General features: G+C 42.3%; 1 protein-coding gene across 2 annotated transcripts in view; it reads left to right on the top strand.

The window, feature by feature from the left end:
• The first annotated feature begins 8228 nt into the window (after window positions 1-8228).
• Window positions 8229-17193, top strand: part of gpr179 (G protein-coupled receptor 179) — a 27451-nt gene continuing 18486 nt past the window's right edge. For both annotated transcript variants that reach the window (XM_080881412.1, XM_080881413.1), the window contains exons 1-2: window positions 8229-9724; window positions 10889-10997. In XM_080881412.1, the coding sequence (XP_080737538.1) occupies window positions 8808-9724; window positions 10889-10997 (1026 nt within the window). In that variant the 5' untranslated portion in view covers window positions 8229-8807. The remainder of the gene's footprint in view (window positions 9725-10888; window positions 10998-17193) is intronic.

Below are 17193 nucleotides of genomic sequence, written 5' to 3'. Positions count from 1 at the left end.
AATACCAATAATATACTGAAAATAAACAGTATGTACAAAGAACAATATTTGCTGAGATGAACAGTACACCAGGTGGGTGATATTAGGGGACCAGTGCCACCCCATGGCACTCCTTCTGGAAGAACCCCTGACAGATATGTGCCAGGCATGGACAACAGGTTCTCTGAAACAAAGAACAATGATTCCCTATATTTATCTCAGCAGTTGGTTCAGACCAAAATAGAGGTAAAACTAAGCATGTGTTGGACCTATGCTGGAACACAAAGTAGTCTTTCATGTCAAACTTGGTCAAAGCGTCTTACTGCGTTTGTCTTCGCTCCTGGCAGTGATCACAAGAGGTCCTTGTCAGGAGAATGTAAACATAGGTTGTTGTTATTTCACCTCAAAGATGAAACGCAGAGTTTAGGGATATCCACATGTTCTCCAGTTCTTTCAGTTATTGACTGCAAAAGATTGTCATTCAGTCATTTTATTAAAAATTCTGTTAGTTTGTCCAATTACCTTTGGGTCTCTAAAATGAGAGATGTAGCTCTTAAACTACTTATTAAAGCACACAGTCTACACTTAAGAGTTACAAACAAAGTGTAATTATCCAGATACTGGGACTTCACAGTATCTGCTTCGAGGAAGGGTTTGTAAGCCTTACTCACATATAGCTAACAAAATACGAAAGAAGATTTCAAATTACTGTCTGCAAACTAGGAGAGTTTAAAAAGAGCATTCATTAAACAGAAACAGTAAAATAAGAACTGGGTTCATATTCTTACTGGAGTCTTGTCACCAGTACCTATCTTATAGCTCTTATCTAATGAGATGCTGGAAAGACAACGAGTTCCATGTGGCACAGTCCCAGATATCTGATGATGAAGACCCACTTAAGAGCAAGTTTATTCAATCTTCTGACAGAGTGCCACTTTTTACATAAGGTTGTGTGTCTTATTGTTGGCTTCATCCCACAGATTCAGACAGTGCGGTCACCCTATTACATTTGATTAGCAAGTGAAATAGGGTGACTGTAAGCTGCTGTAGCACATGGCAGCTCCTCAGCTGACTGATAATGGCAGGTCTAATAGCCAGCAGTATGTACATGGAGACTATCCAAATATACCCTGGTGCTAATTTGGCTTAGTGAAGTTTAAGTGGGAATTACAGAGAGAACAGCAATGGATGATGTCCGAGGGGAAAAAAAGAGAAAACTACAAGGAAAGAGCTAAAAATAAAAGTTAAATACAAATAATAAAATGGAAAAAGAAGAAGCGGATGGAAAACAACGACAGATGATAATAACTGCCTTTTTAAGTGAACAGTAAACAACATCCCAACACCTCACTGTGAAACAGGGCTTTGTCTTTCCTGCATGTGCCACTGATACATGTGAGGCAGTAGAAAACCAAATTAGCCAGTAATAAAACACAGGAATCCAACCAGAACAGAAACACCTGCCCAGTGTAAAGCAGCTGTGAAAATATGTAAAGAACAGACACACATGCAGAGATTCCTAAATGTATTAGAGACATTTGTCCCCTTCAAATTAAGCTGCCATCCACAAGGAGTAGAATAGCAAACAGGCCAAACCCACACACCTTTCTTTCTAAGCTGAGTGTCCCATTCCAGCTCCAAACAACACTGTTAAAGTACCAAGGGCATGTTATTTAAGGAAGCAGTTAGATAACAGAACAAAAAGCCATAAGTCCATAACAGGTTAAAGGACAACTGATATTTTAATTGATACGCATCTTAAAAGCGAGGGGACATAATTATCGATGTTTACAGCATTACCCTCATGGTTGCTTTACCTTTCACATGGAAATATCTCAGTGCGGTTTGCTACAGAAACTGTTTTGGCTTCTGATCCTCGTTTAAACAAAACCATGAACCTTCCCTAACCTTAACCGGTGTGATTCTGGTGTCTGTACTGCCACTGACAGAGGTCTGGATGTCAACCTTGGGTATTTTGTATATCTGCCATCAAACCCAAGTTACCCAGCCAGTGATTATGCTACTGCTGAAGCATTTCCATGGAAACAATAATGATATTGTAAATTATTTATTTATTTATTAACCTTTATTTAACCAGGAAGATCCCATTGAGATTAAAAACCTCTTTTTCAAGGGAGACCTGGCCAAGATAGGCAGCAGCAGATGTCTCACAGTTACAGAAATTACTCAAACACAGGCAGCAACAACACACATGCAACAATAAGTGAAAGAATACAAATAAAATAAAAATAAAATTCAATAAAATTCAAATAAAATAAAAAGTCAGTTAAAATGACAATCAATCTAATTGAAACAGTTGCATGTTATGGACTTGGCCTCAAGGATTCGTAGTTTAGATTTAAAATCACTTAATGAAATGAATTCAGTCATTTTCCATTCCTTCTGCGGTTTGTTCCAGGCCGAGGGTGCTAAATGGACAAAAGCTCTTTTACCAAGTTCAGTTCGGGCAAATGGAACAGAAAGCAACAAGTAACCATGCGGACGAAGAGAATACCGACCAGCATGTTTCATTACAAGCAGGGAACATATATAAGAAGGCAGCAACCCAAGTATCGCCTTATATATAAAACTGTATAAATGAGAGTTCCTCCGACTTACCAAAGCAGGCCATCCTACCTGAGAGTATAACTCACAGTGGTGAGTCTGAAATTTACAGTTAGTGATGAACCTCAGAGAAGCATGATACACAGAATCAACCATTCGAAGACATTGAGCAGAAGCATTCATATATAGAATATCACCATAATCCAGCACAGGCAAGAATGTTGCAGCAACAAGCCGCTTCTTTGTATTAAAAGAGAAACACAACTTATTTTGAAAATAAAATCTCAGTTTTAACTTCAGGTTTTTCACAAGATTCTCTACATGTGGTTTGAAGGTAAGCGAGTCATCAATTAAGATTCCCAGATATTTATAGGTGTGAACCAACTCTATTTTATTACCTTCAAGAGTGGTTACTGATGGGATTGTTTGGGCTCGTCTCCTTGATTTAGAAAACAACATGAGCTTTGTTTTGTCTGCGTTGAGAACAAGTTTAAGCTGATGTAATGAGTGCTGGACAGCAGAAAAGGCTTTCTGCAAGGAGTCGATGGCTTGGACAAGAGTTGAACCACAGCTGTAAATAACTGTATCATCAGCATAGAAGTGCAAGTTTGCATCTGGCACATGTAGACTAAGATTGTTTACGTAAATGATAAATAGAAGGGGACCTAATACAGAACCCTGTGGCACTCCGCTGTGCACTGTAACAAAGTCAGAACATAGACTGTCAGATTTAATGCACTGAGTCCTGTTACTGAGGTAGTTTGAGAACCATGCCACTGCTCTCTCAGAGAGTCCTGACTGGAAGAGTCTAAGTTTTAAAATACAATGATCAACAGTGTCAAATGCTTTTGACAAATCAATAAAAAGGGATGCACAGTGTTGTTTTTTATCAAGTGCAATAGTAATATCATTTACCACTCTAATTGCAGCTGTGATAGTACTGTGATTCTTCCTAAAGCCTGATTGATATTCAGATAAAATGGCATTGATGTGCAAAAACTCCTTTAACTGCTCACACACAAGAGCTTCAAGAACTTTGGCCAGCACAGATAGATTAGATATTGGTCTGTAATTAGTTAACACTGCTGGGTCGCCCCCTTTTAATAGAGGAACAACAAAAGCTGATTTCCATACTGAGGGAATTTTATTCATGTCCAGTGTGAGGTTGAAAAGTGTTGTGAGAGGCTCTGCTACAAAATCAGCTGCCAGTTTCAAGAAGTAAGGATCTAGTAAGTCTGGCCCTGGAGATTTTCTAGGATCTAACAGTTTAAGAGCTTTACAGACCTCCTGCACAGAGAAAGGAACAAAGTTAAATGGCTGACCAGTGTACACCGGAAGGTTTGTGCCAGATTTTACAGAGACTGGGTTCAGAGAGTCAAACAAAGAGCCAGAAGATATAAAGTGCTTGTTAAAACAATTCATAATCTCCTTCCTATCATAAACAGGAACAGAATCCTTAAAAACATAGGTGGGTAGAGCGTGGGAGCTTTTACTCACTGAAAGAGACTTAATGATTTTCCAGAACTTCTGTGGATTATTTAGGTTCTCAGTGGTGACAGACAGATAATATTCTGTTTTAGCTTTCTTAATAGAGGAAGTACATCTGTTTCTTAGTTGTCTGAAAAGAAGCCAATCACTGGGGTAGCCTGTTTTCCTCGCTTTGGCCCAAGCCAGGTTACGCTCATGAATGATATCTGCCAGCTCTTGGGAGAACCAGGGGTTTTCACGACCTTTTATCCTATATCTTCTTAATGGAGCATGTTTATTCACAATTTGCATAAACCCATCCTTAAAGAATGCCCACGCTAATTCTACATCAGGGATCAATCCTATTTTCTTCCAGTCATAATTTGACAAATCATGATAAAATGCTTGCTCATTAATACATAATACATAAATATAATTTCTAGAAGACAGGTTTGCAAAGGTTTTAATCTAATATTAAAACACTGCACTATGGTTCATAATACTCACAAAAACAATCCAATAATTCAGAATAGTTATAATAATGATGAACAGCAGAACAGTTACAGTTACAGATACAGTTTTCTTCAAGGGAACAAATAGACCCAAATCAAAATGCCCAAACACAGCATGACAGAGCCGCTGGATCCACTCACTAATCCGGTGGTCAGTCTTCCTTTTTCATTTAAAAAACTGAGCTATGCTGCTGTTATGTTAATTTTCAGTATGTGAAAACTTTGCAGTAAATGCTGAAGACTGCAGTCATTTTATCATTTTTGATTTGAATACTTACAAGCTAACCTTCTCACAAAGGCCTTGCTAACATGCTGATGATATAAGGGCTCAGACTTTGGACCACAGACTGTATATCAAAGATGGCTATAGCCACAGTTTCCACTTCTGATGCCAATGTGGAAGTGACTTAAACCTGAATCTCACTAATGGGGAGCAGGGTGCAGTCGAAATAAGAACTGAATGGAATATAAATCCATGTAAAAACAACCTTTTGGCTCCCTTGCTCTATGATCTCAGTAAACAAGTTCCTGTTGGGTTTATAGTTTCAAGTCTTGATGATGATGTTTATTTTATACAGTCTGGTCATATGTAGGATTAATCATTTAGAAAGGCAACTTTCTCATCAAGTCTGGTTATAAAATACTGAGATCCCTGAAGTACTCAGACTGAGGATTTGCAACATGATTTCACTAACCAAAAGCATGATGTCATGGTGTTAGTGGCCATCTTTTATTTACGCTCTATGAGAGATCACCATTATTGTGACTATAAGCACAATATTTAGGGTTTTTTTACTCAGGTATGAATCATCTGCAGGATACCACAAATGTTTGTACAAAATGTCCCTATTTTAGTTATTCTGTTCTCTTCTGCAGGGGGTTGGGGCCTATTCCAGCTAGCAAAAAACAAGAGACAGGGGTACACCCTGAACAGGTCCCTAACACAGAGAGACAAAGAGACAAACAACATGTATGGACTGTGGTAAGAAGCCATAGTACTTGGAGAGAACCCACACAGACACAAACTGATGTTTTAAGAAAGGCTAGCCAGCAAACCAAACTAACATGCCGTTGTGTCTCCACCTCAACCATTACCTGACCCTAGAATTAAAGTTAGAGCCTGCACACACAACAACAAACACACTTGATGCAGTAACAGAAATACAAGTACAAACATGGAACTGATGATTATGTCAGTAACAACAGACATTTGATTGGTTTAATTTAAAATGTTTGGTGTGGAAATGTTCATTTTGTGAGTGCCCTAATAACCATCCTAGTAACTGGTACCAGCCCATATCTGTGTGTTATGAGCTGTCAATGAGCTATGCCAATGACATTTTCCAGTTCTAAATGTCATACACGATAAGATGCGGACTGTATTGAGAAGTGGTGCGACAAAAGTAAATATGTAGAAATATATATCTGTGTTTAAATGAAGTGTAGTATGAACACAGCAGTAGCTTTAAAACACTGAACAAAGCGCTCCAAAGACGCAAACCTCCACACTGACTAGCAGTGTTGTATTAATGCTGTGAGACAGGCAGATGGCGCTGCAGGTCATTCTGTAGTGATAGATGACGCTGCTGCTGAGTGCAGATAATGCTAGGAGAGTGGATGAAGGCCCATTAATCCTTACAGTGTGTGTGTGTGTGTGTGTGTGTGTGTGTGTGTGTGTGTGTGTGTGTGTGTGTGTGTGTGTGTGTGTGTGTGTGTGTACATGTAAGCCACAGAGATGAAAACAGTGTTTGCTCATATTTGATGTTTATGTGGCGTAATCAAACTAACAACCCGCCCTGCAGAGCTGAATATTGATGTGATGAAGCCCGGGGGTCATTACACATCGTTTTTCCTTATACATCCCTTCATCTTATATTTACTCTCGTTCAGTACAGTCTTCTATATCATTATTTATGGTCTATTTTGCATTGCGTACCTTCTAGATGTTCCGGCTCTTTTAGTTCTTTTATTTGCTTTTAATAAACAAGCCTCTAAAATAATATTTACATGAAACTGTCTTTACTTATTTACTTAGTTATCTTAGTTACTATATTACCCACTCAACCCTTGAATACCCCAAACTCTTATCTGCAGCACCTCAGGTGGTGCCAGATCAGTCAGCACTGATGTTTGTTTATATGGGATCAAACTGGAACAACTTGAAGACCTCAGGAGTGAACAGTTGCCATCGCTGTAGGACCAAGATTTCCACAAACTGTCACTTTATTTTGTGTGCAATATTAGAACACCCTCATATATGAAGAGGGGGATGGATAGACTTAAAAGCAAGTTCTAGGCTAAGTCACAGCAATTATTGTAGGAGCGTGTTCAGATATCAGTTATAATCACGCAATGTTCAGCCGAGAAGAAAAACAATCTGGGCTGGTAAGACTGAGTTCACCCCAGTGTTTTATCAATTTCTTCTTCAAAAGACAAAAAACAAAAAACTTGCGAAATCAAAATATGCAGTGCATGTGTGTCCCATCATCATCAGGGATTCCCTTGTTACTCTTCACAGTGCACAGTGTATTGTTTTAAATGGTCTTTAATGGCTTTCAGACAGATTACATTTGTTGGACTGAAGAAAAAGTTCAGATGTGACAACTTCTAGTGCCTTATTAGCTGCGCACTTGTACGTGCATGAAATGATTAATAACATTACCAAGTAGATAAGCTAGAAGAAAAACGGTAGGTATGAATGTGACTCATGGTGTGTTAAAGCTTCATTTCATCACTGCACTTGTCGTTTGCGTGTTTTTCTAGATGCACGAGAACAGTCTGACTTATTGTGTTCCTCAAGCTCGACTGCACCACCTTCGCTGTTCTGCAGTGAAGTCCCAAGGAGGGTGTGTGTGTGTGTGTGTGTGTGTGTGTGTGTGTGTGTGTGTGTGTGTGTGTGTGTGTGTGTGTGTGTGTGTGGCTCACAGTTGAGGAGGGGGCTGGGGCGGGAGATTCTCAGAAACTGGTTGCCATAGTCACCAAAACTAGTCTTCTTGCCCGCATTACTCCTCCCATCATACATCTGTGTCGCCTTTTCTTTCATCACGCTTCTCATACATCTTTCACTCAGCAGTGTGAAAGACACACGATTGTTGCACCAGTGTTATGGTATTTGCGAGCTCCCCCACCACACACAAAAACTAACAAATGAACTCATGCGCCTAAACAGAGAATAAACTCCCTCATGCTGCAAAAACTTAGAAACAAAAAACTGAAGTATAAATGTGGAGGTTGTTAACACTTTACATCCTGTGGCCTCCACTGTGTGTGTGTGAGAGAAAGAATGCTCGTCTTTCTCTCGTGTACGAGGGGTTAATCCAACCATCCAGTAGAGATATTTTTGATGGATGTCCAAATGCAGCAGAGCTTAACCCTCATCTCTGACTGAATGCATCATCCTCTGCTTTGTGAACACGCACGCGCACACACACACACACACACACACACACACACACACACACACACACACACACACACACACACACACACACACACAACAGATGTACCACTCTCATCACCTTTAAGCACTGGTGAGGGTTTGTCAAAACGGAGGGGGGAGTTCGGGGCTGAATGAAAGGAAGGGGAGGACGGAAGGCGGGAGGCAAGGAGAGAGGGAACGACGGTAGAGAGGGGTGGGACGAGCATCATGAGCTTCCACCCGACGGGCTGGAAGCTCTGTGGAGCAACAGATAGCAGAGCGGGAGGCAAAAGAAGAAGGGAGAAGTCTGCTCTCTCTCTCTTAACCCCTCCATCTCTACAACATCTCTCCTTCTCTCCTCCTCCTCCCATCTGACGCAGGGAGCCCCAAGTTTGAGGTTTTTCCTCTCTCCTCCTTCTTGCTGCGCACACTGCGTTTTCTTTGCACTGGTGATTGTAAAGCACGAGAAACGAAGACTGAGCGCGACGGCACGCTAGAGACACCTTACGGGAAACAGAAATGCGGGGATTGCTCCCCTCGTCAGTTTTATCCTTGCACCACCACCGAGGACTCGCAGGTTCAACTACATCTTCGTGTTGACACGAGCTCAGGCGTGCATGGTTCCGTGCGGCGCACAGATGGAGCTGTGCGCTCCGAGTGTGAGTGAGAGCTCAGCAGCGCGTGTGGCAGCGTTGTTACCGGATACCTGCTGCTGCAGTGCCTCCCAAATGTGAAGATGAAAAGTTCAAAACAACATGTGACGGGTTATCACTTCAAAGGAAATCCAAAAGGGGCAAAGCGTGCTTTAGCTGAGTGACCCCTTCAGTTACTTCCCCCCTTTTTTTCTTCATCAGCGTGCGTCCAGGATGGATCCCGTCTGGCTTCTCCTCCTGCTGCCATCCGTCCTCAGAGCGCAGGTGGCTTCAGATTTCCCATCAGGCGTCACAGTGGAGACGACCAACAGCACTGAGTCATTGACAAACAATACAAGAACTTCAGAAAACTCCACCAGCCCCTCCACTTCCTCCACTGCTGCAGAGCCTTCGGGGTTTTCCACTTCAGAAGCTCCCACCGAAATAGAGGATGACTGGTCACCGGCAGAGACATTTCTGTACACCGGAGACCCCTCGACTCTGGTAGTGGGCCGTTGTTCACGGGCGTATAGCACCCGTGGGCAGATGGGACCCCTGCCCCTCAGCTTCACCGCCCCCCTCAGGCCAGCTATGGATGCACTAGCCAACACTGCCAACTTTCTTAACATGATCTTCCAAGCTAGTGACCTGCATGAGAGCACGGTGCAAGAGGATATGGAGTGGTACCATGCCCTGGTCCGTGCCCTTCTAGAAGCTGATGTGCTCATCCGGCGGGCCCTGTTTACGTTTGATGCTGACCCAGCTGCCCACGTGCCGCAGCTAGTGCTCCATGCAACTCGCAGCCCAATGGCTAAGGTGCAGACAATCATCCTCCAGGACTTATCCAAGGCATGGGAGAGCCTGCACCCACCTGCCCCTGCCCCTGATGACAGCTGGTTCAGAAAACTGAAATTCCCAGAGTCCAGCCAGCCAATCACAACCCTGTCCAAACGAGTGCTCCTCAATGACCTCAATACCTTGGACACACCTAAGTGGGGGCAGGGTGACAGCTATGTGACCAATCGCAGTGGGGTACGCTGGGATAGTGCTCCTTTTCTGGACTGTATGGATGAACGCTTTGTGCCTGGCTGGATGCTCACACTCTCCACCTCCTTCTTTGGTCTCAAGCCTGACCTGACACCAGAATTCAGGTTAGGGCCTGCACACATACAAACAAACAAACACGCACAAACCAAGCAATAACAGTCACATAAATACAGGCACACACATAGAAGTGACACCTCTGATGATGTCAGTAATTATAGAAATTTGGTTGGTTCACTTTAAAATGTTTGGTTTGGGAATGTACATTCAGTTTCCTAGTAACCGTCTTAGTAATGATGTGAATCCATTGATCTGTGTGATGAGCTGTCAATCAGTGGTGCCAATGACATCTTCCAGTCATAAAATGCTATTATACGTTTTGTATTATGAACAGAGAAATTTGCATCCACATTGGGAGCACTTTTTTCAGTCCTTTGAATACTCTTAGTAATGTGAGGGTCTTAAAGAAAAACATTTAAGTCATAATTTTTTATGCAAAATCATGCCTAATGAGACCATTAACGATCTTGTTGCATTTAAACACCTGTTGTATCGATTGGTCACTGTGAGCAGAGTAGTTTAAACAAAACTCCAAGTCCATTTTACCCGCTGAAAATGACAGAAGCTAGCACTCTGAAATGAATTTACAATAACACTCGTGTTTGAAGAGTTTAATTAAATATAACATTTGAAATAGAATGTCTTGCATGGTCAGGCAAAATGTGCAGTAGCAATTTAATTCAGTTTAACTGGACAAAACACAGACTAGAGAGAAGTCAAAAGTTATTGACCTGGAACAGTGGGATATAAACACATGGGGAGTAAAAAAGAGGGGAATGCAAGAGTGGTACATCATGGGAAGTCCCCCAGCAGCCGTAGGCTATTGCAGCATAATTAAGGCATGGCTCAGGGTTACCTGAACCAACCCTAACTGTAAACTTTACTAAAAAAAAAAGTAACTTTAAAGGCTAATATTCAAAGTGTCTGTCTCCTGAGAGAAACTGGAAGCTGGTTCCACAGCTTTGCCATGTTATCTTCTCTGCCTTAAATTCTACTTTTAGAAAGTCTAGGAACCACAAGTAAGCCTGCGGTCTGAGAGGGAAGTGCTCCATTGAAATAATATGGCACAGTGAGGTCTTTGGGATATGAAGATGTATGCGGAAAAAGAAGAGACTTATTCTAAGTCTGACCTCATGTGGAGCCACTGTTGTTTCTTTGTTTTGTCACACATCTGTGACCCACTCCCCCACTGTCTGTGTGTTCGGCTTTAGAGGTGTGATCCGTGTGGATGTCAACATTCAGGACATTGACTTGGACCAGTGTGCAACAGGGGAAGGCTGGTTTGCTGATACTCACCAGTGCAACCGCACCACCATGGAGGTAAACACAGTGTAGACCAGGGACTGAAACTACCTTTGAGATAGCGACAGAAAGTCAAGATTTTTTGTTTTTGTTGCTTTTAGTACACACAACCAAATTGCCATGAAAAATGGCACCAGTATTAAAGATTTTGTTGTGAAGATCCCTGAGATTTCATCTGGCACTATTAGCATCTATCTCAATATACATGACTGACAGATAACTGAGCAAAACTGGATGAAACTCCATGGCTTTGGTGATGTCATTCCTTTTTCATTTTTTTGGTCAAGGTTAAATTTCAAGGACATTAATATGGGAACATAAGGAACATTGGATAGATTGAATTGTTTTCGATAGAACTGTAATTGCTGTACATACTTTTTAAAACCATGGTACCTGCAAACCTACAGTACATTATGACTTAAAAGGAACTGCTAGCATGCTAGCCAATAAATATATATGGTGACAATGTTAAACTTTCTCGAACATCTCTAAGTCAGCACGTGAGTATTTTTATTAGGAACATTTTAGCACATTGCCTATTATACTACATACTGTAAGCAATATTATTCCAGTATGATCTTAACATCTGGACCACAAGGCAAGAACAAGTGTTGTTTATTGTTCATGAATCTAAAAGTGTCTGCCACTTCTACTGCCATAGTAGGGTAGTCAGTGTTTCATCATTAATCATAGTCTTACACAAAATATTAATTTTAAATGTCACATGGGATCAGACGGAGTTTTTTTCTGGAGTTTTGAGATTATACGTATATTCATTGGTTTAAACATCCTTTCGCGTGCTAATTGTCTCCTTTCTCTTTTGAGGATGAAGCCTGAAATATTTACTAGATCATTCAAAGTAAGGAGAAAGAAAGGACTGTGAGAGGGGGAACTAGGTGATGCTACATTGTACATACTGTACAGTACCTGCACTACACCAGAGTACCAACAATAGTAACAGGACATTAGAAGAAGCCTCTCAGCCTTTATATTGCCTCATGTGGTTGAATTTTGAAAAAAAGATATCAAGATCACGTGTGCATCCACTGCTTGATTTCTTTTTAGAGATTTCTTTTTAATGTGAGGCAAACAGCTTGGTGTTTGAAAGGGAAAATTTAGAAATTGAAAGAGGGGAAGATATGTCCTGACATAGCCTGGTGTTGATCTCCGAATCACCTCCCACATCTCACATTTGGTTACAGCAGAGCTTTTATTTCGCTTCCCGACAGCTGTTTCTGCATGTTTGAGTAACAATTACTCAAACAGTTACTTAAAATGATAAAGACTGATAAGAACAATTTTTCTGAGGTTGTAGTGTAAAATAAAGAAATAAGTAAAATACATTTTATTTATTCTTATTTCCTGTGTTGTATGCTTTTAAACATGACTAAAGTTTAGAAGACTGAGGTTGGCATATGTAAAAGTTGTCATGGTCCTGAGTCTGCCGACTCAGTCTTTTGTGTTTCTTTATGCTTTTGTTTATTCTGAGTATGTATTCTGTTATGATTTGCCATTTGTTAGGTTTCTGTTCTGTGCCTGCCCTGGTCCCACTGTGTTCTGTCTGTCTATGGCAGGGGGAGGCAACTCCAGGCCTCGAGTGCCAGTGTCCTGCAGGTTTTAGATCGCACCCTGGGTTAACACACCTGAATCAAATGATTAGTTCATTACCAGGCCTCTGGAGAACGTCAAGAAATGCTGAGGAGTCACTTAGCCCTTTAAATCAGCTGTGATGGATCAGGGACACATCTAAAACCTCCAGGACACCGGCACTCGAGGCCTGGAGTTGCCTACCCCTGGTCTATGGTGTCACACTGTCTGTTTGTGAATCTGTCTGTTTAGTTCAGTGTCTTGTCTGGTTCTCTGTGTCTGAGTTTCCTGTTTTATTCTGAAAGTCTCTGTCTCATGTGAGTGTGTTCAGTTTACGTTTCCCCTGTCCCTCAGCTCTGATTTCTCCCAGCTGTGTTGCCCTCCTGTCTCTCATCCCCTGATTACTGCTGTGTGTATTTAAGCCCTGCGTGTTCTCCTGCCTGTTGCTGGTTCGTCTGTGTTCCACGGTGTCCTTTTCCCTCTCCGCGTCTCTCTCTCCGCAGTTTAGTTTTGTCATCCCTCATTGCCTGTTTTGCCACTACGCCACTTTGTAAATAAACATCACTAGCACTATCATCAACTGCCTGCATTTTGGGTCCTTTCTCCCTCCAACACCACACGGCTCGCCTCAGCAGCCGTGACAAAAGTAATCTCTGTGAGTCAAAAGCTCTGACTTCAGACAGCTGTTGGAGAGTTTTGTCTAATTTTGGGACTCGCCTTCTGAGCGAAAGCAAAACTAACAGACATAAAATAATTTCCTAAAGAGTTATTATTAGCTGAAAACCTGGCATGTCTTGGTGTGACTTGGTGTGCAGTGTGTCCTTTGAGGAAACTGAACAAGTGGAGGGAAAAAAAGTGGCAACTATCTACAGCAGGTAAACCGTGTCTGAAAGTCGTGTCCTAGGAAAAAATCCAACAAAGACCTGACACAGGATCTCAGGACGCAGGGCTGAGAAAAGGTCTAACAGCATGAGTCTACTGCCATCTGTAAAACACAGTGGAGGCTCTATCATGGTTTGGGTGTGTATTTCAGCCAATGGTGTTCTTGTCAAAACTGTTGTGTGTGTGTCATGACATGGCTGGTTACCTGCCTTCTGGCTCCCACACACCTGGCATCAATCACACACCTGCTCCTGATGACCTTGTTTGGTTGCTTCATAAAGATGCAACAGAGACTCAGTCTTCACTGGGTCATGGCTAGAGAAACAGTGCAGCATGTCTCCTAGCCTTGCTGTTGCCTGCCTGCGAATTAGATTCTTACCTTCCTGTTTTTGTGCCCAGGATTACCTTTCAAGATGTGAAGTAGTGAGCTGGTTCTTGTGTGGCTTTGGGAGAAGATTGGATAGTGTTAGGACTTTGAGGAAACGTTTGAGGAGACTGGACTGTTACTACTGTTCACTACCTTTCGGTTGTTTAAGAGTCACTGTAAAGAAATGAGCTGACGTTCACTTGGAGCCCTGCGTTTGAATCCTTCTTCTACTTACGTCTCCTTGACAGAACGATCCAACCTAGAGGAAGCAGCCAGATTCAGCTTGGTCAGGCCCAGCTGTATCCACAGACGCGAAGAAAATGTTTTGTGGCTGGTGTCTGTCTGTATTGCGGTAACAAAAGCGCCTTTGCAGCAACTTCTCTGGTGCGGCCGAAAGGCTGTGTCTGGCACGGTGTAGATTCTGACATCTTTCTGATAACTCCTTCCTACTCCGGCTCATGGTTCTGGGTAAAATCACCATCGATTCCCAAATTTAGTCACTCAAAGCTTTTATTAATTACAGAGTGGGATAAAATTTAGACCTCCTACCCGGAGCACCTTTGCCCACCAGCCACTTACATAGTCTGTCTAAACCCCAACAAGAAGCCATGGAGAAATGTACCACAGTGTCTTGCTGCTGGTATTATCCTTCCATCGTCATCTCCCCTTAGTGCTGGGTTTTTCTTCATCAAGAAAAAGGATGAAACACTTCGCCTCTGCATAGATTTCCACAGCATGAACAAGATTACAGAAAAAAAAACCTTACCACTCCTCACCTCAGCATTTGGACTCTTTCAAGGCGGCACTATCATCACAAAACTGTAGTCTTCCAACTCTTTTCATCTGGTGAGAATGAGAAAAAGACACAAGTGGAAAATAGTGTTTAGTATGCATCACTTTGAGTATCTGGTTTGACAAATGCTCCAGCTGTGTTTCTTGTCCTGGTTAATAATGTCCTAAGGGACTTCATTAATCATTTTGTGTTTGTGTGCCTTGATGATATACTGATTTTCCCAAAGCCCCTGCAGGAGCATGAGAAACATGTCTGTCTGGTCATCCAAAGCGTCTGTGTAAAGGGGGGAAAATGTGTCTCATGCTGACTGTGTCTTTCTTGGGCTTCACTGTTGAGAGAGGGCAAATGAAGGCTGACCTGGTGAATGTTAAGGCCGTGGTAGACTGATCAAGGCTAACTGCTCTCACCTCTCCGAGGCACACGTTTCAGTGGAGTTCTGCAGCCCGAGCCACATTCGACAAGCTGAAGCAGCTCTTCACCCACAGCAGTTGTTCTTGAACAACCCAATCTGAGTGAACAGTTCATTGTGGAAGTGGACATCTCAGATTCTGGAGTTGTTCTCTCGCAGCAGGATTTGGGTAAGATGCATCCATGTGCCTTTTTCTCTCATTGTGTCATCAGTGTTAGTGACCGGGAGCTGCTGGCCATAAAGTTGGCATTGGAGAAGTTTTCCTATCTGCAAACCGCAAAATAAATAGATTCCCGTCAAGCGAGGTGGAGTCATGAACTGAAATTCGCACGGAGGCGGGACCCAGAAACAGACACAGGGGTAATGCAGTAGCCGGAGGAAGTGGGAACAGCTTATGGGAGAGGCTGTTCTAAAACACCGCAATTGGACCCACGGTAGTACGCAGGGCCAGGGAAATGGGAAATGGCAACGAAGGAAGTGAGCCTTGAATCCAGAACAGGATGGTACGGAGACTAAACAACATGAGTAGCCGGTTGCGCTGGTTTAAACAGTCCCTTGTGGTTAACAGTGAAATAAGGCTCAGGTGTGAGACAGGCAGCTCCGCCCAAGAGAGTAGCCAGTGCACCATCCTGATGACAACTCCCCACAGCTGCTCCCACGGACCATGATAGGTGGGCTTTGGCAGAGGATTGGATTCTGTGTGGATTTTGAGGAAACCCTCAAGAGCCTGTACTGTTCCTACTATTTTGACCTTTCTGAACTGGTATTTAAGAGTCATTGTAAATAAATGCACTGGCGTTCACTTGGGGTTGGCGTTTGAGTCACTTCTACTTACATCTCCTTGACATCTAATGTACAAATATGGAATAAAGGCGGCCATACCACCTTCCTTCCATTAACATTTGTATGTTAATGTAACTCGTACCAATTTCCCATTTTCCTTGCAAAATATATAGAGATGAGGGATATCTCAAGACATATACACACTATTGTGTATCTTCTCCCATATACAGTAGGATCTAGTGTTGCAGTTCCACATAATAATGTTGTGATCTTAAGCTCTCAGCTCTTATTCCAGTATCGATGATTGTTCCAGTACATGTTCAATAACAAAGACATCTAAAGGTGAGTTGGGGTACATCTTACATAAACAAAACAATGAAACAAAGATGTTCTGATAAAGAATGCCCCACTTCTCATTACTGAATTTAAGCTCCAGGTGTTTTTGCCATGTAGTTTTAAGTGGGACCAAAGACAACATATAATGGGCTAACAGACAACTACAATGGAATAGAAACATTTGAAACTGGAGCGCAGACTATGATCTTAGATGCAGTGATCATTTTTATCTGCCGAGTAGCTTTTCATCAGCAGATAGGGCTTCTCTGCTGTCTTCTTAGATGTTGACGTTTTTCTGCTGAGGTTATTTTTCTAGTTACTGTTTCTATTGTAAAGAACACACTCTGAGCCGCGACCTAAAGCTAATATGGAAAACATGTCTGTTTATTTTCTTTTTAGTTACATCTTGCATGCACACTCTAAAACGTTTGTGATCTCCAAAAGGTGTAAGCCCTGAGTGGTGGAGCTCGTTACTTCATTTTGGCCTCTTAAACTGTTCTACCTGCTGCACCCCGCCCGTCCAACGTTGGTTTCTCTTTTCTCTGCCAGGCTGTCTTTGCAGACCCATCCGCTACCTCTCATCTCAGCCATCTATTTAAAGATGGCTGTTCAGGGTGGCAGGCTGCAGGATGATCTGATGGATTATTGAAATAATCCAGCCCGCTGACATACTTCCCTTTTATGCACTACACTCACAGAGGTCTGAAACACAAGAGCAGAGCACTCTAAAAAAAATCCCCAAATCCACATGGCACCCTTTGTCTCGTCCTGCATTACCTAGCTCGTACTGGGTCATCCATTTCTTCTGTCCTGGTTGTCCAATATCTGCTCTGTTATTGGCTTGTAATCTATCACCATATCAAACCTCATAATAAATAATGGTCAGTTGGAGTGGGAAGCCCTCTCCTCCAAACACGGCTTACAGTGGACAGAGGTTGTCTGTGTTGACTGTCCTCAGCTGTCCTCATCTTTCTGTCTCTCCTTTTTCCTTCGTTACTATCTGTGGTGCTTTTAATGTGTGTGATCCAGTACAACGGTGTCATTTTGCTCTTTGAGA

Source organism: Rhamphochromis sp. 'chilingali' (assembly GCF_963969265.1).
Source record: "Rhamphochromis sp. 'chilingali' genome assembly, chromosome: 4".
NCBI lineage: Eukaryota > Metazoa > Chordata > Actinopteri > Cichliformes > Cichlidae > Rhamphochromis > Rhamphochromis sp. 'chilingali'.
The sequence above is the reverse complement of the archived record's forward strand: the minus strand, read 5'-3'. Positions and strand labels throughout refer to the sequence as shown.